Source organism: Balaenoptera ricei, chromosome 16 (genome assembly GCF_028023285.1).
Source record: "Balaenoptera ricei isolate mBalRic1 chromosome 16, mBalRic1.hap2, whole genome shotgun sequence".
Lineage (NCBI taxonomy): Eukaryota > Metazoa > Chordata > Mammalia > Artiodactyla > Balaenopteridae > Balaenoptera > Balaenoptera ricei.
This window is the reverse complement of record NC_082654.1, coordinates 24,322,129-24,346,340: the sequence shown is the minus strand read 5'-3', so window position 1 is coordinate 24,346,340 and position 24,212 is coordinate 24,322,129. Positions and strand designations below refer to the sequence as shown.

The following is a 24,212-nucleotide window of genomic DNA, read 5'->3' as shown; positions in this document are numbered from 1 at the left end:
AGAACGAGGACCATCCTGGGAATGATTCCTTATTTCTTCCACTTTCTACAGAATCTCTCCAGTGTGCGGTTCTCCCGGAGGCCAAAGCTCAGGAGCATGGAAACTTCTAACACCGTGGCTTTATAGGGGAATCTGTGTGGGAGAGATAGTCCCCAGCTTGCAGGCATGGGATTTGCTTGCTTTTATTCCTCTTTTTTCCACTGTCTTTTCAAATGTTATTATTTCAGCATCTCCCTGGTAACCTTGACAGAGGAACCATCTAGTCTAGTCTAATTCACAGTGAAATGTGACCGTTCTTATTACTTAAGGCTGAGAACAGGGCTGGATAATTGACAAGCCGGAGGGCCTATTGCTGTCTCAGGCAGTGGCTCTCCAGCTGACAAGGTGCCTGTGGCTGTTAGAGCACTTGGGACTCTTCGGTCCACTATTGGCCCCCAAATTAGCACTTTAAGGAGAGCTCTTTTTGGCTTGGCTCAGATGTGGCATCAGATGGAAAAACACTGCTTTCCTACAGCCTCAAAGCCACATTTGAAATTCTTTCTTGATATGAAGTGTTTTAACCAATTGGTTGTGATTTAGCTGATCTTTCACGGGGGCCAGGGAGAACCTGGCAGCCTCCCAGGGGGAAAACAAATCCCCAAAAGGAGGGGTGCAGCTTCCCTGGAAGAGAATAGATAACTTCTTAGCAGGAGTCAGCAGCAGCCAACCTGTGTCTGCTCCATACCTTCCTTTGTGTCAGGTATCTTGCTGAGCTGTCTCTCAAACTTGATTTCATTGACATTTTGCAATAACCCCATCAGGTAGATCGGATTATTGTCCTTGGGCAGAGGAGGACACTGGGGCTCAGCTCGCACACTCAGTAAGAGGAAAACTGAGGGCAAGGAATGTGAGTTTCAAACCTTAGGCTCAGAGCTGAAATTTGAAGAAAGATACTAGAATTCTCCAAGGTTTGTTCAATAAAGGACTGTGGCGTTTGGGGCAAGAGGGGCAGGGATGTTATTCACTAAGTATTGATGGGTACCCACTGTGCTACCAGACACGAAGTCACAGCAGACCCATTCAAACACAATCTATCTGAAAAAATATGACAAACACATGAAAGAGCTACAAAACAAGTAAATGGTAAGGGGGTAGGACAAATTGTAGTTGCCAATGGATATCAGAGAAGAGATTAAAAATAGAGTAGCCAAGTAGGGCTTTGTGTCTGTGCAGAGAGGGAGGAGCACAGGTATTGTAGGTGGGGGAACAGTGTGAGCAAACATGGAGCAGTAAGAATATGAACTTGCCTGGCCTGTGCAGGGGAGAGTGACAGATGAGAAGGGCCAGAGATGCTCTCAGCAAATTTTCTAGGGCCAATTGCCTCGCTGAGTCCCTGTATAAATCCAATTCTAATTGGCATAAATCTCTGATCCATTGTTCTGCCAGCAGAACTAATAGCCAAAGTGAAGGGGGAGAGAGAACATTTTGCCTAGAAAATTATACAAACCCCAAAGCTGCGGAGGTTTAAAAAAAGTGAAGACCTTCTTTCTACTTAAGAGACCGTGACCTCATGCTTAGCAGCGAACATGCTCTCAAATATAGCCCTGGAGCAACACAGAGACCTAGCCCTGAGCTTAAATACATTGTTTAGCCTCTAGTAACTACGTCCGATCAAGTCGTTGGAAATGAAGCAGTGCTGCTTGCATTGATCTGTTTTTCAGTTCTCTGTTGTTTGCTAGAAGAGTCTGATTTTACTTTGCCCAAAGTAAGTCATTCGAGTAATCAGCAAATCCAGTGGAACTCGCAAATCATCGCCTCTCAGGCTGGCTGCTGGATTCACGTCCTTCAGGTTGTCACCAGACTTGCCATCCATTCAGAGGCCCGCTGAGTTGGTGCCAAGGAACACAGAAGCAGAATGCATGCCTACGTAGGGGGCTTGGATGATATGGGGAGGTACTGGCAGCTGGCAGTAGGCTGGGAAGAAAAGGCTTATTTTGACCCATGGGTTGCTGGGTGGGATGGGGTGGCGGCTGAGAACATAGATCTTGGAGGTCCACACTCCAGGGACAGCACTCAGGCTGCCACTTAGTATCCCTGTGACCTTAGATGTCTTACCTTCCCTCTGAGCTTGGGGTTCCTCATGTGAATGTGAGAATTAAGTGAAATAACCTCCACTGAGTGACATTCGAGATGTTTGCAGTCTCCGGAGTCTAATGATCAAGAAATGGGCCACCTTCAGGGAAGAATTTTGGCCAACCAGGGCAGGGGTCAGCAGACTCTCTCTGTAAAGATTTTTAGACTTTGCTGGCCACAGGGTCTTTGCTGCAGCTACTTGCCTCTCCTGATCCGGTGTGAAAGCAGCCATAGACCACATGTAATGAATGGACATCAGTGTGTTCCAATAAAACTTCACTTACGGACACTGAAATGTGAATTTCATACAATTTTCACATGGTATAAAATATGTTCCTTCATTCACTTCCCCCACCATTTAAAATGTAAAAACCATCGTTAGCTTGTAGGCCATCCAAAACAGGCCTTGGGCCAGATTTGTCCCACTGGCTATAGTTTGTTGACTCTGAACAAGAGGGTACATGGAGTTTAATCTTTTCTGGCTGTGTTATAAATACCATCTGAATTGTTGACACAATTTCTACAAACTCAGAAACTCTCCACAAACTACTATCTGTACTACTTATCCATATCCATAAACTACTTCAGTTGCACTGTCTTATAGATGTCCCTTGGTATCCACTGGGGATTGGTTCCAGGAAACGCCCTGCTCCCCTGTGGATACCAAAATTCATGGATGCTCAAGTTCCTTATATAAAATTGTATAGTATTTGTATATAAACTTTGAACATCCTTCCAAATACTTTAAATCATCTCTAGATTACTTATAATACTTAACAATGTAAAAGCTATGTAAATAGTTGCCAGTGTGTGCCAAATTCAAGTTTTGCTTTTTGGAACTTTCTGGATTTTTTTTTTAATGTTTTTGTTCCACGGTTGATTGAATTTGTGGATGTGGAACTGGCAGATATGGAGTGCTGACTATATTGAATAGACAAATCATGTGAAGTAGTTAAGAAGCTTCCTCATTTCTTATTTTAACCATACAGACAAGTCTCACCTCTTTCAGGAAGCCCTCCACAATTCCTCCAGCTCTTGCTTATTTTCTTTCATTAAATTCCTATCTTAAGCTTCAGCATTTGGATCACAGATATATTTAGTTTGGCCTTCACTTTTCTTAATGGAGCTAAAATTTGCAGGCAGAAACATCTTGCAGCACTGAGCCCAAATGCCCGTAGTCCTACAGGCTGCTGGAGCTGCATGGCACCTGCCCAGTTTCCAATGCGTGTGCTATTTCTTCCCCCGCCTCTCATCTGATGTGCATGACTTCTCCAGCTGCGTCAGCTTACTCATTGTTCACTTAAGTTGCACTCCTGGCTCCTGTAAGATTTTGAATTTATGATTCACAGTATAGATTCTACACCCATAATTTCATACCTATATTGTTTTCTTACAGTTCTTTTTGAAAGTTTTAAAAATACAGTCAAGTACAAAAATAGTATTATGAGCACCCATGTGCCAACAACCTGGAGTTAATAAATATTAACACGGCATCGTTTGGGTTTCAGAGTTTTAAAATAAATAGCAGGGCATGCCAGGTAGAGTTGGTTTTCTTGGTATTGCCCATTTTCAGAACCTTTCCCCTCACTCCCTACACAGATCAACCACTGATGTGAATTTGATGTATATCCTTCTAGTATGTCTGTCGATACTTTTAATACATATTTAATTATCCATAGAAGTATAGGTGGTATTGCTTTGTGTGTTTTTAAATGTGTAATTATCTAAATGCTGTCATTCCTCTACATGCTTCTGTCACTCAGTATTATCTGTCTTGGGACAAATCCATCTGATCCAGACACATAATGCTGTGGCATTATGTCGTGACATGAATATGCACAATTTATTTCTCCATTCTCCTGTCGATGGACATTTAGGCTGTTTCCAGTTTTGCACTATTACAAACAGTATTGTCCAATCTTTGTATATGCCTCCAAATGCATACACAGAAGTTCTCAGAACTGCATACCTAAAAATGGAATTGCTGGGCCATGGTGAAATGGCATTGTCACCTTTATTTTTGCACTGTGTTCTGTTTTACATATTGGTCATCTCTGCAGTTGAGGTCTTTTTTATTCTGAAAGATTCATGAGGTTGGCAACTGTCTTATTTGTCATCCTCTGCAGCCCTGAACATGGAGGCCTGTGCATAATTGGGGCTCAGCAGATACATCGAGAGTGAATAATACTATTGGCCTGAACTGAAAACTATTTAAAAGAAGGGGCTGAATTTTATCTTTTTCCCGATTCTTTTTATCTCTTGGTTCAGGATTTGACACAAAGTAGGAGACCGAGAAATATGACGACAGAGGAAAACGGCGCCTCTCCTTCCCCTGCTCTCTTACAGCTCTTTTGACTCCCAGATATTTCCTCCTCTCTCAAACCCCATCTTGAGTATCCATCTTCTCCCTCTTGTTTCCATCTCTTAGGTTCTCCTTCATCACCCAACTCCTGCCTCATCTTTCACAGGTTCACAGACCACACTGCCATTGTTGTGGACTTTAAACTTTCAAACCCGTTGAAGGAGCTTATTAAGTTTTGAGAAAAGAGTCAAAGTTGTTTGGACATTGAATGATTTCTTTCAGTGCATTTAAAAATCAGCTTTCTTTCTTTTGCCTCTTCGGGTCCAATGCCTTTTAGTCTCTTTCTCAATCTTGCCTTCTTCTCTCCTGGTACTTATTTTCAAACCTTTTAATCCCTGCCTCTTTTCACCATCTCACCCAACATCATATCTTGTAACTAACACAGGCTCTGCGTGCAGGATTCCTGGCTGTTGATTCCCTGCCTATTTCTATTAAGGTCTAGTTCATGTCTCACTTTCACTCAATGCAATTCCCCTGCAGCCGCTGACCTCCTTTACTACTAATCCCTTCTACACCCTGATGGGAAAACAGTCAGGTGGCATAGATGCACACCGAAAGCCAAGGATGTGGCCTGAATTTCTGGAGACCAGCAACTGCTGGCCTCGAAGCCTGGCCTTTCCAGGACGCTGCTCTTTCTGCTTTGATATGAAATCGCTCCTCAGCAGCTCCCTCCTTGCATGCAGAGAGGAAGGGCCTATGGAGGCAAAGGAGGCGTGAGGGGGCCTAGGCCTTTCAGAGAGCTGAACTCCGTAGGAACACTTAAAGGAGGACTCAGGAATCCACATGTGTCAAGTTGCTATTGCAAGAACATTGATCATTTCTTTATTCAACAATGTGTATTGAGTGCCCACTACAAGTTAGGCACTGTTCTAAGAGCTCCAGGAGCTGGGCTAAGACATAAACAGGATAGCCAAGGTCCCTGCTGATGGGAAGTTGCTGTGTTCTACAGCCTCTTCTGTACCCTACAGAAGAAAGGTCAGTTTTGTATGAGGTTTATTTCAGCCCTAATATTTATGGAATATTTTTCCATAATCCAATTGAGTTTTAATGGTGGTGGTGGTAGTGGTGTGTGTGTGTGTGTGTGTTTGTGAGAGAGAGAGAGACAGGGCGAGAAAGATTTCAGGGTTACCTCTAACTTCCAAAAATTTAAACTCTGGCTGTGGATTCTGATTTCTGCTTATCTCTTAGTCTGAGAAAGAAGAACACTGTCAGTGAATGGAAGGGAATATCACAAAATATTAAAAGTGATTACCTCCAGTGGGGTTTTTATTTTCTCAGCTATAGATATTTAAAGTTTTCAGTTTTTTTATGAGAATGCATTCTTTTTATAATGAGAAGAGGGAAATCATTTATCAAAATTTACTCATGAAATAAAAAGCAGCTTCCAGATAAAAGAGTAGAGGCTGCATTTAGGTATGTGTAGATGATTGTGTGAGTCACACTTACTCTACCTTTGAAGTCATGACCTAGAGGAAGGGAGAGTCATAACTACCCACCATCACTCCCCAGTGCTGACTAATGCTCTGAATAAATTAATACTAAATCATTTCAAATAAGCAGGCTACTGGAACCCAATCAAAGACAAGAATGGAAAAAGACAAATCCCACTCATAAAATAAAAATTCAGGAAATTGCTAGATAGTGGCTTCTGATGAAGCAGTGCTCTAAATAATCTTTTCAAGGTCATCTGGTTAATTTGTGCTGCATTTGTAAATTATTGCGTATTTTAAAAATTAATGAAAGATTTAATTATATCAGGGTTGCCTGTGACCTTTTGTGAAATGACTTCATCATAAATCTGCAGGTATTTCAGAACTGTTTTCCAGGTTTCTAATAATTTGTTCTTAAATTAATAACATCCAGCCAGTGAAAGGAGTTGAGGCGGAGTAAAAGGACTGAGTTGGGATTTGCGGTTTCCTAGCAATGGCTAATTCTGAGTCCTGGACGGAGGTGGCAGAGAAGATGGTGTGTGACTCACCAGAACCCATAGCTGGTTTAATTGTTTACTTAGAAGAAAGAGAAATAAATCCAATGTGTCAATAGGGGAAATTGCAAGTAGCCAGTCTGGGTCATTGCAGAGCCTTTGATTTGGGGCACGTTTATCTACATGTCAGTGTGGAGGCAACACCTGGACCAATGGGAGACTCCCTCTTCCCTGGTACCCAGAGGGATATCCCCCTCATTTGTGAACTGAAGATCTGTGCCTGCCCTCCATCCTGCTGGCCATCCATGAAGTCCAATTTAGATTCCGTCACCCTAGTATCTCTGACCTTTACCCACCTTAGGGGCTTGATGAGAGCAGCTAAGCTGTCTCTGGAGGGCAGCTCATTTCCCTAGAACCCAGAATACATCATTGTCTGTGTCATCCTGATGACTCATTCGGCCCATTAGACTGTGCAGAGGAATGACAGATCTTAGCACATCAAAGAAAATCCTCTCTTAGAAGAACCTAGTAGCACACATTTATAGTTCCAGAGTTGCAGGCTAGAGCTTGGAAAACCCAGAGCTCTCTTTAGACACAGGAGCCTTAAGGAAAAGCCAGCAAAATGTGGAAAGTGGGTCTTGTCTGAAGCCTTTCCTGGTTAACCGTAACCCTGGATGTGATCATGTTCTTCCAGCAATTACTCATGGTACTATTGTCACATATGGCGCACCATGACTCAACCTGCAAGCCGCAAAGGTATCCCCATGAAAAGCAGTCAGTGTTGGTGAAGAAATTGGGGTTCAGGTGACTTGGGTTCTAGTCCTTTGTGTTCCTGAGCAGACCACTACTTTACTTGGGGCTTGATTTCTCCAGCTAGCAGGTGAAGGGGTTGGGCCAAAGGTTTATCCCCAAGGACCCTTAGTCTTGAGTACTAAGACTTTATAGTTCTGTTTGCTCTTTTCCATGCCCAGGAACTCCCAGCTAGAGGCCAAGCCAATGAAGATTGCCATAGTTCAGGTTCAAGTACATAATTCTCCACATAGTAAGTGCTTTAGACCTTGAGACAAATTGGGCCATAATTGGAGCTCTCTAGGTAACATCTTCTCTGCCTATTTCTCTTTTCTTACTTCTTCCAGCTGTGCTTTCAGTTTTATATATTTCATGGTGTTTTCTGCCTTTTATGCAAGCAGCCTAAGAGATCCCCCCACCCGTGCCCATACCTCTGTGCCAAACTGTGCAGTCAAGTGATTGCTAATGAGTCACAAAATGCTTAAAAAGGGATATGAGAGCCTTGTTGAAAGCGGTACTGATAACTGTTATAACATTAGCAGCAGCTGCCTAAATTGGACTCCTGGCTCCAAGAACTGTTTACTGTGTAACCTTTCACTGTGCTAAGGGTGACACTCAAAACATAGGAAAAAAATGCTACAAAAATTCAGAGGAAAGAGATCATTTTTTCTTCCGAAGAAGGAAAGGAGTGGAGAAGGAAGAAAGATCACAGAGCGCATAATAGAAAAGTTAGCATTTAAATTAAAACCCAGAAGAATAATCCATCAAGAAGATAGAAAAATCTCAAAACCTGCATAGTGCAATGATTGCATAATACAAAAACCTACAAAAACTCAAGGAGAATTGGAAGATTTGAAATATTGTAGGGGGATAGTTTAATAAACTTCACATAGAAACCAACAGACCAAGCAGTCCAAAAGTTAGTGTGGTTTTGGATATGAATGACACTATTGCAAGCTCGATTTAAGAGAACTATATGCAACCCTCCACACAACAAATAGAGAATATGTTTTCTAAAAAAAACATTTAATGTATTTTTTATTTATTATTTATTTATTTATTTATTTTTATTTATTTATTTATTTATTTATTTATTTATTTATTTATTTATTTATTATTGGCTGTGTTGGGTCTTCATTTCTGTGCGAGGGCTTTCTCTAGTTGCGGCAAGCGGGGGCCACTCTTCATCGCGGTGCGCGGGCGTCTCACTATCGCGGCCTCTCTTGTTGCGCAGGACAGGCTCCAGACGCGCAGGCTCAGTAATTGTGGCTCACGGGCCTGGTTGCTCCGCGGCATGTGGGATCTTCCCAGACCAGGGCTCGAACCCGTGTCTCCTGCATTGGCAGGCAGATTCTCAACCACTGCGCCACCAGGGAAGCCCCTAATGTATTTTTTAAATTGACTACATACTGGGCCACATACAAAGGCTGGACTAATTCCAAAGAGCTGATACCATTGAGATTATATTCTCTCTGTTCAATCAAAATTTTAAAATGATAAGAAAAATAAATTTAAAAAACCCCACCTCATCTGCTTAGTTTTGTTCTTTAAAAGAGAAATCAAAATGGTCACTACAAAATACTTAGATTTGAAAAGATTTCCTTCTCCTTTCCCCCCTTCCAAGAATTACTGCATACTATTTGACTTCAGACTTGCAGAATGGGTGGGAGTTGGACAAGATCAGATGTTGGGACAGGCGTCCCTGGCAGAGGAAAAGCAAGCGCTAGGAAATCATGCTTCTTTTAGTGGAACAAAAGGGAATTCTGTCTGAGCACAAGTAACACTGTGAAGTAGCAGGAGATAATGCTGCAAAGGTAGATAGGGAGGCTCTTGTATCAAATTCAAAGTTCTTAGCATGATATTCGTGACTAAATCTTGTAAGAGGTTAGGAACAAGAGTAGGTACCTTGGGAGTTTTCTGCATAGAAATTAAAGCTGAAGAGATGAATGTCATAGAAGGATATTAGGGGACCTATTGAGCCACATATGAAGAACCAATGTCAAGTGTAGGGACAGATAAGAAGAAGGCTTAAGTTACCAACAGAGATGTGAAGAGGAGGAGTGGGGGGAGAAGTACACTTGGAGAAGTAAGAGGAAGACAGGGAGGATATGGTGTTACTGAGACAAAGGGTTAGGGAAACTGAGGAAGGCCTCTGCTCCTTGGGAGAAGATTACCATGTGCTCACACAGGAAGTCTAGAAGAGAGATCACTTGGACTTTGAATACCTCAGGAACACTTCTGAGAGGAGATGGCATTTAAGTCGGGGCTTGGGTAGGTTTTAGGACAGGAGAGACTGAAGGAGGATGTTTCTAGTGAAAAACATGGCAAAAATAAGGTGTGAAATCAGGAGTATGTGTGTGGGGTGTGTGTGTGTGTGTGTGTGTGTGTGTATGCTAGGGACTCTGCTAAATGTTCCACAGCTATTATCATCAGCACATGTGTGCGTGCACACAAACACAACTATCTATGTAGACTAAGCATTTGTAGAAAGGGAAATAGACCAGTTTGGCAAGAACAGATAGGGGAGAAGGAAGAAAAGTTTGGAAAGGAATATGATGGAATGGGATGAGATGGAATGCTAGTTCTAGGAACGTGGTCCCTATTCTATAGCCATAATTTCTGAGTGTAGATGTGGTGTCATTGGAATAATGTTTTAAGACAACTGTCTGGAAACAGGTGGAGGATAGGTTTCATGAAGATGGATGTAGGGTGTAAATGAGTGAGGGGGCAAGAGGTACTGAGAGCCTGGAATACAGTCTTCAGACGGAGGAAGAGCAGCCAGTAAGAGCTTTGGCCTCACATGAATGTCAACTTGAAGCCTAGCTCAATCTTGACCTTGAACACGGCCCTAGGGCCTCAGTTTCCTCATCTGAAAAGGCTATACCTAAGATTCTCAGGCCTTGTGTGGAGGATTCGGGGTAATAATAGCCAGGGAACATTCAGCGGAGTCTCTGGCACCTGACAAGCATGCTGTCAATGGTGACCGTCAGTGGTGGCCATTATTAGTATCAGGGCATAAGAGTGGGATACAAGTGGAGTTGGTGAATCTGAGAGATTTTGTAGAAGTGTAAGAAAAGGATTGAATGTCAGGCTAGAGGTTAAGAGAGAAAACATACTGAGGGCTGAGCCTCTGCTAATGCAGAGGTTTCTAGCCTGATGTCTGAGAATTCAGTTGAGGCAGTAACAGAAAGAGGAAAGTCAGGAAGAAACTGGCAGAGTCAGCTTTGGCCTTGTTCTCTTTCTTAAGGTTTTCTTCAGGCAGACAGAGATGGGAGAGGTGGGGGTTACAGGAGCTCAGGGTGCTGGTGCTGGAGTGACTGAGGAGGATAAAGGAAGGGGGAGGGCCTGGGGCAGCTTGATGACAACACAGTATTATCCTAGTGGAGTTCCACCAGATGTTCCCTCAAAGGTCAGTCTGCAGTGACATCCTGCTAATCTAACTCCCCACGCACTGTTGATTATATATTTTGCATATTTCCAGTGGTTTCCTAGTGATGAATTCTTGTTATTTTCCTCTCGGAAAGATTGTGGTCAACCACTGTCTCCTTGAAACTTCTTACAGCTTTTATAACTGTATATAAAAGTTGGTGTATTTGGAGGTCAAAAAAAGAACCAGGTTACTATGCAGGGGAGAATCAGGTAACCCAGAGTTGCTCTCCTGTAAAGACGAGCCTTTACATAGCCTGCTCCTCTAATTACATTTAGTGTGGCATTGTTTCCACCTAAATTATAGCAATTATATACCAAGATACCCTTTGAAATCATTTAATTAATGAGTAGCTATCCCTCTGTGTGGATGGAATTCTAATGAAGTCTTTTTATTTTTGTAAACCACCTCCATCCCTCAAATTAATCACTTCCCTCCGCACAAGGTTTCCTCAGGTCTGGATGGTGGATTAGAGAAGGTGTGTTATTTAGGATCCCAGCAAATCACGGTTGTTTGTGGAAATCCTAGCACAGACCGTGATAACAAGGGGTAGAGAAACTGCTGCTATTTTTCCTGAGATTGTTTTAGTCCTCCTAAACCTCAAAGGGCACACAACTCAACCATGATCTTTGGCCCAGAAATAAGGGTAGATAAAGCTATTACCCCAATTTTGGAAGAAGTGGATGGTTTTGATAGATTAATTCTACCCATTAATCAACCCAGAACTATTTATTGAGCATCTGTTATACGAAAGAAGTGCCGGTGGAGACAAAGCTGAATGACTCTAATTGATAAATCCTTTGTGTATGGCGTCACCAGGAGACAGATAGCTTATCTACCTGGAGGTAGACATAGGGATTGAAAGAACATAAACTCTTGGAAATCGTCTTTAAGGAGCCATGTTCCACCTAGACTATTTTTGCATCCCATCCTTTCAGTATACGTGTCACTGATTAAAAATGATCTTCTGTGAGGAAGCTGAAAGCTTGAGAGATGAAGTGATTTGCTCAAGGTCACCTAGCTAATTTAGTGGCTGACAAGGACTAGGAAAAGACAAGTCTTCTATTTCCTTGCCTACTACTTTTGCCACCATGCCCAGACCACCTGTATGTTCAAAGTTAAACAACCACACAAGAGGACACTCTGTAACCAGAGTCACATTAGCAGTGCAGACAGATAGCAACAGAGGAGATTAATAGAAAGAGAGAGATGGTCTCAGGTTTGTAAAGCCCAAGAAGAAGGCAAATCTTGAGTGGAGCCAAAAACTCTCATGAAAAAAAAATCCAGGTGACAAGGTAAAAAGAAAAAGAAAAACAGAAGTAATAAATTTTAATAGATTTTTCCTGAAAATCCATATTGTGAAAAATGGCTCTGAGAATTCATTTATTTTGTTCTGTGGTGGGGAGTAACTTCTTCACGGGAACTAAAGGGTAGACTACCTGTTTCCAGACAGTCATCTGTATTTATGTATGAGGTATCTACTTTCTGCAAGGCTGTATAGAAGATGTCACACACACACACACACAAAAGACAAAGCCCCTGCATTTTAGGTTAGTATTTACCTTGCAAAAGGAATTTTGAGCCAACCCTATCGAAACCTCTTGATGAGCAGGGCCTTGGGTATGAGTCTGTGGGGGTCCCAGCAATGAGAATGATGGTGATGGTAATGAATATTTATTGTCAATTGGGAGTTTTCAAGATTTTCACATATATTATTTTGGGGTTTTGATTATGTTGATGAAAATATGCTTTGAGTTAAGAAGGGGGACTGGGAATACATTTCTGAAGAAGGAGGTCAAAATAGTTTATCTTGGTAATTGCAAGGAAGTGGGACTGTGGATGACAGTGAATTTGAACACGCTAGAAATTAGCTTTTTTGCCAAAGACTTGAAAATGAAGCCACCCTCTCAAATTGCCTTGTTCCCTTGGTACCCAATAATCAGCCATTCTTTGTCAAGCAACTATTGTTGAAAGGCTTTATGTGGTCCAAAGAAGTATAAGAACATTCCCAGCCTTACAAAGCTTTCTAATTGGTTGCTACAAATTTGACCAAAAATACAAGAAAATTAAATTCTGCATAAGCGGTCTAGAACAGTGTTTCTTAACAGGTGGTCCTGGAGACAACAACATCAGCATCACCTGGGGAGTTATTAGATATGCAATAATCAGGCACCCAACACTACTAATTAGAAAGTCTGGGTGTGGGACAATCTATATTTAACAAGCTCTCTAGTTGATTCTGATGCGGACAGTGGAGATCCTCTAGTCTAGAGATAACGGGACCATTTGAGTTTCTGAGGAACGAGAGCTCAGTATTATTGGAACAGTCACAGAAGACTTTCTAAAAGAAGTAGTACCTGTTTTGGGAATTACATTATCCTTTTGGAGATGTTCCACATCTTTGGTTCCTCCACGCTAGCCATCTCTTGAGTTTGTGTATTCAATTCGTTTATGAATCACTTTGTTTCCCAAAAAGTTACCACAAGTGGGACGAATATGCTGCCCCTGCTTTACTGGTGATAAACTTAGAGGAACATTTCCAGGAGATGAGAGGCTTTTATCGGGGAAGTTGATTTCTTCTATTATTATTTAGAAGCAGTCTAGGTTTTCTCTTTCTCCAATCCAGGACCAAGTTCATCTAGTCAGTGTTTATCACCTCAAAGTGATGGACGTGGTTTCTAATCCCACTGACTTCTCTGCCGGGTTCTCACTTCTGCAGATCCTGTTGTGAATTTTAACATCTGTTCTAAGAGTAGTTATGAAAGGGGATGAGAAATGCTTGAAATTAAGTTAGTCCTTATTTTATCTCTGACTTAGTTTGCTGTGTTTCTGTCATTTCTTCATCTTCCATGAGCTCCAATCAGAAGAGCAGTGAATGAATCCAGTATTGAACAGAATTAGGGAGGCCAGATCTTTGCAAAAGAGAGACCCTGCATCAGAGTCACTTATGCCCCATAGGAGGGGGCCCACCATGAACTGATAGTGGATGGAGAGAGGGAGTACATCAATGTCTGAAAGTTACTAAGGGGTTTTACCCTACTAATTTTAGTTGGGATCCAGTGAGAAAATGAACAAAGCTCATAATCCTAACATTAAATGTTTAAAAATTTGCATCTGGCACAGGAAAATGACCCCGTGGGAGAGCATACTAGCCAACCCCTGAGTGGAAATATCAGTGTATCAATTTACAGTTCGGGGAAGGACCTGGAAAACATGGTGTAAGGAAATTTGGGTTAGAAGCCAAAGAAATACTGGTGAAAGGAATGCACCTACGGGAACTGTAGAAGAGAAGAAGCTAAGTTAGTCCACAAGTTCTGAATGAGCCTCTGTTTTATGTTCAGTTCTGAAATGAGCCCTCAGATCAGAAACAGATATCCCTAAAAGCCGGGAAGGCCAACAACATGGACATCCTTAGAGGCTCAGGGTCAGTTAGGCCACATGTACTTGGATGATGCCAGCATCCTCCTCAACATCAGCCCTGGGAAATGGTTAAGCCTGAGCTTGAAGTTCTCTGCTTACTAACTCCTGAGCCATTCCTTTCCTGTGTGGGCAACTTTGTCTATTAGAAAGATCTCTCACATTTTGTAAACCTTTACATTTTTATTTTTTGTTATTTTTTAATACTCAAGAGATCTCCCTAAAGTGCCCATTTATTTATTGTTCTTCCCTCCACTGCCCCTTCCTAAGTCATCCCCAGGTTAACCAGCCATAGTTTTTATACCACTCCTTGGATTGGTAGATGAACAGTGGTCTCAAATCATATCGCCATTTGTATTATTTCTTGTGCCTCCTGTAACAAATTACCACAAACTGGGTGGCTGAAAAAACAGAAATTTATGCTCTCATAGTTCTAGAGGCCAGAGTCCAAGGTCAAGGTGGCAGCAGGACCGCGCTCCCTCTAGTGCACTAAAGGAGAATTCGTTCCATGCTTGTTCCATCTTCTGATGGCTCCAGGTGTTCCTTGGCTTGTATCTGCATGACTCGTCTTTGCCTCTGTCTTCACATAGCCTTCTCCTCTCTGTACGTCTCTCTTCTTTGTATCTCTTATAAGGATACTTTTCATTGGACTTAGGGCCAGGATGATTTTATCTTCAGATCCTTAACTCACACTGCAAAGACCTTTTTCCAAATAAGGTCCCATTCACAGGTTACAGGGAATAGAACATGGTCATGTCTCTTCGGGGAGCCACTATTTCATCCAGTACATCATCTGAATCCCTCTCTTTTTCAGTGGTCCTTAAACTTTGGGAACTGTGAACCCTTTTGAAAATCTGATAAAAAGATATGTAATGTCTCCATAGATAAATACACACAGGCCAGTAAATACATATTTTTATTTCAAATTTCAGGAGATTCAAACTCCGCTAACACCGCCAAAGCCCCTACATGTACTACTCACGTATATCCTTCTTGAATGGTGACATCCAACACTAAGTACAATTCTCCTTTGTTATGTAGTTAATGTAAAGCAGACCAGGATATTGCCTCTTTTGTTCTAGAGAATATACAAAATTCTGCATTCATTAATGCATTCTAAGATTACCTTAAGTATTTCTGGTCTCTCTGAAGTGTTTACTTATATTAATTACATTGTATACGAAAATTCTTAAGCTGCATCATTATCATTATCATCATCATTATTATTATGTATCCTGAGCTGCACCAAGCCCCATTTCTTTTATCCAATGCTTATGTAGTTGCCAGGGAGGGGCCTGATATTTTCCGCTGTTATGTCATATATTATTAAATTCAGCCTGTCTCTTCAGTCTGTCAAGACCTTTTTGGGTCCTGATTCTGCCGTCAAGCATATTGACTGTTTCTTCCAGCTTTGTGTCATCAGAAAATGCAACTTCCAATGATGACCATTATTTTCATGTCATCAAGTCATTAATAAAAATGATGAACAAGAAAGAGCAGACAGCAGGTAACCTTGCAGCTGACTACTCACCCCCTCCCTCCTGGTTGATTTTAATGCCTTAATTAGGTACTGTTCAGCCACATAATTTTACTAGCACCTGGCTCATGTTTTTTCATCTTTTCTTCAAGACTGCTACAGCAGACCATCAGATGCCTTGTTGATATCTGGGTAAATCATGTGCCTCATATTTCCTTCTTCTGTATGCTTAGTAATCCTTTCATAGAAAGGAATGAGATTCATCTGACATGATGTATTTTGTGATCTATAAAATAACTGTAAACTGTTTGGAGTAGGTAGAGTGTTTTGTTTTTTGTTTAGCATCACTAATATCCTGCTACTCAGAGTACTCCAATCAGGGAAGACTTTCTAGAGGAGGTAGCATTCGAATGTGAGAGGATTTGGATAGGCTGGATAGAGAGGGAAGAAGACATTTATCAAGGTTTCTCCCACTGTTTGTTTTTTCTTGATGAGCTTTTAACCTTATTCTCCTCTCTTAAAACAAATAGAAACTTTTTATGAGATAACTGTTTTGTTAAAGATTAAAAGTTGACTGACTCATGACCTTTCCGTGAACTGAATCATAACTAAATGGTAGAAATACCTTAGTGTAGACCTGGCATGGATGTATTGGATTTGGAGACCAATGAATATAGCAAGAATGCAATAGAACGGAGAGAACATCAGGGCAGGTACCCCACGCAGTACTGCCCACACGGTCCAGGGTATGCTAGCCTCTTGGCTCCTACTACTCAGGGCTGAGGTAAGATTCATGCAAAGATCATACGATTTTACTAAAGGAGACACCCACAGTCACTCCCTCAAATCTGTTTACTCTTTTTTATTTTTCAGACAAAGCTCTAAAAAGCTTTATTTAATGAGCAAATGATAGAAGATTAAAAATCATTTCCTAAGGTGTATTCTAAGTTGTGTGATCTATAAAACAATTCTTTCTCCATTTCACAATTTTAATTAGCTCCATCCCTCCCAAAGCATCCTCATCTTTCAGATAGCAGAAGGAAATGTCCCTTGAGGAGAGTTAGTCTCTTAGGTGTCACTATGAGGATATTTGAACTTGGGAAGAGGAGAATCCAGGGCTGTGAGCATGATTAATTCTTGCTGGAATGGAAGCCATCCGGTTCCTTGAAAGACTTCAGAGGGTTTTGGTTCCCGGCATGATTGGTCTCCCCTTTACATCACTCTGATAGATGCCTTGCATTGTAATTAAAAGACATGCCACCTGAGTGGAGTATGGATGATCAGTCTTTTTTTCTATTTTTCTAGAAATGATTGATCATTCATGTTTATAGGGCTATCAACTGCTGGACTTTGAAAAGGTCAGTATTGATTATCTAAGTCGCGCAGAAAGTGTGCTTCTTTGCTATACATAAATATGATTTCCTTTTATGAGACGACTGATTTTTCAGGGCAGGGGGAAAGAGGGAGGTATTCACATGAATTAAGCAATGAGAATTTCAACTAAAACACACTTAGATTCAGTCAGAATATTGGAACTGGCAAGGTCATACTTTAGATTAGCTAATCCACACCCACCCCTCCCAACATACACACGTACAATTTACTTTACAGATGAGAAAACTGAGTCCCTGCCTGTGGACATAGTAGCTATAACAGTCGTGCTTGCTTTGAGAAGAAGACTATACGTGAAAATACGAGGAGCAGGTCTACCTGTGGAGAGGATTGTAGATGATTGGGGAAGATTTTTCCTTCACCATACCTTTCTATATCTGAAATGCTTCCTGTAAAGCACATATATTACTTTTGCAAAAAAAAAAAAAAAAAGTTGGTTTTACACCCACAGTGAATACTGTGTCAATTGGCTGGAGTTGTGTGGTCAGTGGACTTTCCCCTCAATAGGCTTCACAGACCTGGCTTTAGAAGAATCATTAAAGTCCAGGCTGCAATTCAGCCCTCTGTCCCTCCAGTCCTTGTGCACTAGACTAGACACTGTGACTGACTATGGGGCTTTATCTGCTTGCCTTTCTCATTTGTCCCCTAAACACTTAGAGTTTTTGGCCACTTCAGCCTCCGCTCGGAATGGCAGTTGGTGAAGGTGGGCTACAAATCTATCTTCAGCCGGCGCTGCGGCAAAGAGGATTATCAGACCTGGCACCTGCTCAATCAGGTACAGTGCAGGGTAGGGGGTCCTGTCTCCTAGGAACAGGGGCCACTGCAAGCCCTGTTTGGTCCTATTGGGCCTTCCTATTTGGAGAAGGAAAGTAGTGGGCCATCTGGGGGTGATGGTGGGTTTCGGGGGAGGGATTGAAACCCACACACCCAGGTCTAGCAGGGGCAGGTGATATTTTGGGACCATTGTGCACCCTGGAATCCTGATCTACTCGTTGAAATCACCGAGCAGCCTGGGGAAGTGGTGATAATGGTAACCTGAGATTTTAGTGCTACCCATGGAGAAATAAGCCCAGAAAACTAGGAGACCACACCAATGATGTGATCATCTCAGCTTTTACTGGGAAGCATGAGAGCATTTCTCAGACCAGCCTGAAGTCAGGACCCAGGAGCGTTGTGGACAGGACCACAGAGAAGGGGTGAAAGGTGGAGGTGAGGGGCTCTAGCAAGGCAGATATTTAGTGCTATGCAACATAGGCAGACTTCTTTTTTCTTCAGAACTATTGGGTCCTTATAATTTGTACCAACAAATTATTATCCTTCTCTTTGTGCCCTTGACAAGGAATAAGGGCTTGGACACAGTGGTTTATCATAGAGAGGGAGCTTATTGGGTCCACTTCAATTTTACTCTGAAGATGATGTGAAAAATATGCCAGAAGTGGGTTCTTTTCCACTGGAATTTCTGCTGACGCCATTCGGGCAATTGCCGGGTGATCTGTGAGGATGACCTGGGGTGTTTGCATTCTCTATGGAGGTGGAGAAGAAACAAGACGAAGTAGCCATCACTGGCTAGGTTGGGTGGAGGGACAGTGAGAGGCCAGCCTCCCATAGTGTTCCTCTTGCGGGGTAGTAAAAGATCAGCCTTTTAATCTTGGAAACTCCTGAATGGTTCCTGGGAGGGAGATTTCTACATAGAGTGACGAGAAGAGAATGAAGAGGCTAACGCTGGTTTATTTCACCATCTTTGTGTTTTTCTGCCTCTCTCACTATGGACTTTCTTTGTAAGGGGGAGCCGTGCGTCATGGGAGAAAGGAAAATATTCAAGAAACGCAAGCCAGGAGCTCAGTGTGCCCTGGGCCGAGACTCCTCAGGGACGGTGGTCTCAGAACCCTGTGTCTGTGCCGACTGGGACTTTGAATGGTGAGTCCCTGGGCATCTCATTGCCAATTCCAGCTAGACATTTACTGGTTGGGGGGATGAGGGTGAAGATGAAGCCGGGGAGGAAGGCATGACTAAGAGATAGGTGTGTCTGCTGGCCTATGGGCCTGGCTGCCCCAGTTCCTGGCCAGATGGGATGTCTGCATCCCTGGAAGGAGGACGGGAGGAGGCGATTTCACAGGGAAGATCACTGTTCTATCAGAGCAGCATGTCCAAGGGGACTTCTTCCCATCTTCAGTTAGCATTTGTCCTGGAAAGTCCCAGAGAGGTGGGGCTGGACACAGAGAGCTCAGAGAGCTGCCACCTTGGACAGTTACCTCCAGAAACGTTAGCTAGAATTGTGCTCTTCCAAATGAGCTCTCTTATCGTCATTTCTTTTTTTCTCCCTCTAATGACAACCACAAAGAATGACTTTGACTCTCACCTATTAGCTAATGACTCACAAGTTTCCAAATATTTACCTCCATCTCTGGCCCGTCTCTCCTCTTGGATGGGGACATTTGTATCCATCTATTTACTCAGCATCCATCTTCCCTTGAATTGCTAATAGGGATTTCAAACTTCGTGTGGCCAAGCAGAATTCTTCCTGAACACCCACTAGTGGAAGCAGTTTTTCAACTTTTCTTAAGCCACCCACCCCTCATCCCGGACCAGCTTTTCCAAATTCAATAAAACACACTGATATCCACTCAGTTGCTTAAGTCAAAATCCCAGGAGAGCTTGATTTTTCCCTTTACCCTCAGGTCCAGGCCATCCACAAGTCCTTGAAAGTCTCTATTTCCAAAACACATTCTAACTCAAAGCACCTCTACCCATGACCACTGCAATCTGGATCACTCCAACAGTTTACTAACTCACTCTCTGCTTCCACTCTGGTCACCCTGAAATCTATCCAAAATTATATTTTAAAAACCCAAGTCAGATCTTATCACTCCTATACTTGAAGCACCCCAATGGCTTCCCCTCTTCCTTAAAATATCATCTAATCTTCTTTCTTTGCTCCACTGTAGATGATTGACCCATTGCCATTGTTCCTTAACTTCTTACTGTTCTCCCCTCATTCACTATTTTGCAGCCACACTACTATCTCCTACACTTTGATTAACCCAGACCCATTCCTAGCAAAGGAAACAGCAAGTACAAGGATTTCTTCCACATCTCAGCATGGCTGGCAACTTTGGATCACTCATGCCTCAGCAAAAATAGCAGGTCCTCAGAAATGCCTCTGAGACCGTCTAATCTCACCTACACCCTGGCACTCTCTGGCACATCACCCTGTTTAATTGTCATCTTAGTATTAATCACAAATAGAGAGATTGTGTTTTTTGATTTCTTTATTATTGCCCATCTTTCCCCAGTAGAATGGAAGTGCTGTGAGTGCAGGAATTTTAGACATTCTTTATTGTTGCATCCTCCATGCCTAGCCCACAGGAAGCATTAAACTGTCATACGATGTTTCTGAATGTTGTTTCTTTTAGGAGAGTCAAAAACTTTCCCAAACCTGGGAATGGGTGATGCCATTGGTGATCACAGAGTCATCCCAGGCTGATTCCAGTTGGATGAATTCTTCCTCTGTGTCACAGTCAAAAACTGAAGTTCATTTGAGATATTTTCATCACCCGTTCCAGGTTAAAAGACAAAGCTAAGGGCTCAGGTGTCAGCCTATAGACATGGAAGGGGCAGGACCATGACAGAGCTGCATTAGGGCTTATCTGGTGTCTAATAACAGAAATAAGTCCAAATGGGCACAGAACAGCTGCCCTGCCCAGAAGCCTCACCCCCTCCATCCTCATTTCATCCAGCCTGTTTCTTGATTTGTTCTGTAAGCCATCTTCCACTTCCCACTTTCTACTAGGACTGTACCTGGTAACAGCAAGCCCGCTAGTTGACCATGGCTGCCCCCCTACCTGCTCTTCATTCCTGAACTCATGCCTTGAAAAGCTTGACATCAGCAAGAATCATCCAAATGGGATGTGCTAAATGGAATTTAATTTAAATGACAGGGTCCTATCTGTAGCATTTTTGACCCTTTGGAAACAAAGGATATTTTCACAATTGGGAAGAATAATTTTTAATTATTAACCACAATCCGGAAAAATAGTCATAGCAGTGATACAGTAGGCCACTCAGAATTATGGTACATGACATATTGATGTCAACCTGAATATGCAGAATCTGAATATCAGGCTTCCTTGTGTCCTTCTGCAGACTGACTCCGTAGAGGTGCAGTGTCTTCGCATATGTCATGCTACATTTTCTCCTGTGTCTCTCTGAACTGTACTAGACCCTCACCCATTGTTGGGAAGCCTTACAATTGAGAAAGAGTAGGAATTGTAAGATAAATGTTTTTTTCTTCAGCAATTACATTAACATTTACTAGTCTGGAAAAAAAACCCAGCTCTGATATTCAATTTTTGACCTTGGGAAATTTACTTAATCTCTATGACTTCACCTCCTAGGCTATTAAATACAAATATATAACATGTATCTCACTGGGTCCTAGGGAGGAATAAATGAATTCACATACATCATTAATGTGAATAAGGAATTTATCCTAATGGTATACACAGCTTTTGATGCTGCGGTTGTTGTTAATCTTGAACCCCAGGGTTCAGTGGTCCCCATGGTATTGTTAGCAAGTAAATCAGAGCTTATACATCCAAATAAGCACTATCTTCAAAGGTGAACCTTTGGGTGTTATCCATTTATTTCAATGGTGATGGTTTTGCTTAAACTATTTCTGAACCTGTCTTTGGAAAACTGCTGTCAGAATGCATCTATAAGTAAAGAAGTGGAGGGAGAAGCCCTTGCAAAGTATTCTATGGTTCTCACACTTGCATTGGTAGAGGTACCACCTGGACCCAACACCCTGTAATGTCAGTATCATTACTATGACATTTAATGAGAAGAAAATTCGCATCTGGAATGTAAGTTACTTGACCAAAATCACATTAGCAGTGAGAGAAAGAGGTGAGGATCAAATGTAAGTCTATCTAAATTCCACATTCTCTTCTCTATATCATGCCATTTCTCAAGAAATCAAACAAATCTTTGTTATTTTAGATACACTTTATTTTTCAGAAGAAATAGGGTCCCCAAGTTTGCTTATTCTAAAATTAAATGATCTCATTCTCAAATGATCTAAGTTAACTGCTGGTGATGAGGTTTAATATAGAATGTTCCATGAACTCTAAACCAACGCCAAATAAAGTAGTTTTGGCCATTGGTACTATAATTGTCATAGGTGTATGGTGTTCAAGAAGACTTTATAGAATTTTGAAGGGAGATATGTAAGACATGGTATGTTTGGCTCTCTGTAGCCAATCATACCTCATATTAAAAAGAAGATAGAACCACTTGAGTCTGAGTTAGGACTAACAAACACACAAGACTTGAAGTTGGGTTAGTAGTCATAATCTGAGAACAAAAGCAAGAAAAATCATGTGACCTAAAAGTATTTTTGCACTACTTTTGAGTATGGCAGAGAGAGTTTGATTCTGAAATTTCTGGGATTTTTTGTTGTTGTTATGGTGGTTTTCATGGACAATGGGACTGAGTGTTTAAAATTTTTTTCTTTGTTTTATTTTTAAGTCAACTTCAATAAGCATAGGTATCAGTTAAAAATACAGTTTTTCCCTCAAATATAGTTTGTCTTTTTGTTTGTCTTTAATGCTCATGCTGAAAAATCCGTGTATGGCAACAGTTGCATAGCCCTGTCTCCTTCTCGATGTTCCTTCCTACCAGGAAGTGTTAGCTAAGGAATCTGAAGACCCCAGCTTGGTTAGTATAAGTGATTACCATGCATATTCCACCTAGTTGTTTCCCTAAGCCAAATCAGGTCATGTTCATTGGATTGATCCAGGCAACTTTTTTTTTTTTTTTTTTTTTTTTTAAAAGGGGAAGAGGAGGAAATGAGGAGTCTTTTTTTTTTTTTTTTTTTAATTGATTGATTGATTGCTATGTTGGGTCTTCGTTTCTGTGCTAGAGCTTTCTCTAGTTGCGGCAAGCGGGGGCCACTCTTCATTGCGGTGCGCCGGCCTCTCACTATCGTGGCCTCTCTTGTTGCGGAGCACAGGCTCCAGACGCGCAGGCTCAGTAGTTGTGGCGCACGGGCCTAGTTGCTCCGTGGCATGTGGGATCTTCCCAGACCAGGGCTCGAACCCGTGTCCCCTGCATTAGCAGGCAGATTCTCAACCACTGCACCACCAGGGAAGCCCCAGGCAACTTTTAAGTCTCAGAGACAGCAGGGAGTAGAGACTGGGGAGGATGGATTAAATGCGTTGATTCTGGTGGAAAAGTTAAGGAATGCAGCCTGGGTTCACAGAGGAGTTTTCTGCCCATACCGCTCTGCTTAAGAAGGAAGGCTTTATAGATTCTGATGCCTTTACTTGTAGAGCACCATTGACTTTCGCAACTTTCACCCTTCCATCCAGAGCGGGTGTCAGTAACAAGTATGAATTTTACATAAATATTGATGTTTCTACTTAACGGCCTCACAAATCCCCCAGCCTCATGTTTACTGTACAGAACCTCTCTGTAGCAACCTCCATCATGGCACTGGTGAGGGGCTAGGAGCAAATCCTCCGTGAGAAGTAAGTTTGTCAGAAACTAGTGAGTAGTCAGAAAAGGGAGCTGCTCTGAAGTCCTATGAGGGCTCTTAGGAAGTACTTGCCCCCTGGGAGGTCCAAATGCATTTGTTCAGTGAGAAACCAAGTTGGACCAGAGATTATGCCAAATTGTTCTCTTTCTTACTCCTTCATCCAACCACTCACACAGCAATAATTTTGCTGAGCACCTACTAGGTGCCAAGTTTTTTAGATGGATTAACTTACTTAATCTTCCCAACCAGCTCTTGGAAGGAGAGTCTGTTATCATAGGCGTTTTATAAATGAAGAAATCGAGACAAGAGAGGTTAAGTGTAACTCATTCAAAATAATAATATGCTACTCCAGAGTCTCAAGTCTCAGTATGTCTTTTTTTTTTTTTTTTTGCCCACACCTCACAGCTTGTGGGATCTTAGTTCCCCAACCAGGGATTGAACTCAGGCCCTTGGCAGTGAAAGCGTGGAGTCCTAACTACTGGACTGCCAGGGAATTCCCAAAGTCTCACTATGTCTTAGTGTTTACCTTCCATGTCCAGTATGGCTCCAGATCCACAGAGCGAGTTTATCAAGTGGCAGTGTAGAACAACGAGGGGAAGAGATTTGGGATGCCATAGTACATAAATTCAGGCACGTCTGAAATCTAGTCAACCTTTAGTATTCTGCATATAGGGCCCAATCTAGCATATTTTTTCTATAGACTAGGCATTGTAGAAAAATCGAAGATGTATTAGCCAGAGTTATTGGATGCAAAGAAGGGATGACAGGAAATAATAG

At 42.0% G+C, this 24,212-nt stretch overlaps 1 protein-coding gene across 1 annotated transcript in view; it reads left to right on the top strand.

Annotated features, from left to right (window-relative positions):
* SORCS3 (sortilin related VPS10 domain containing receptor 3) overlaps positions 1 to 24,212 on the top strand; it is a 593,582-nt gene that overhangs the window by 527,612 nt on the left and 41,758 nt on the right. Inside the window, exons 15-16 of the mRNA XM_059899211.1 lie at positions 17,558 to 17,675; positions 18,684 to 18,817. Coding sequence (XP_059755194.1) covers positions 17,558 to 17,675; positions 18,684 to 18,817 — 252 coding nt within the window. The remainder of the gene's footprint in view (positions 1 to 17,557; positions 17,676 to 18,683; positions 18,818 to 24,212) is intronic.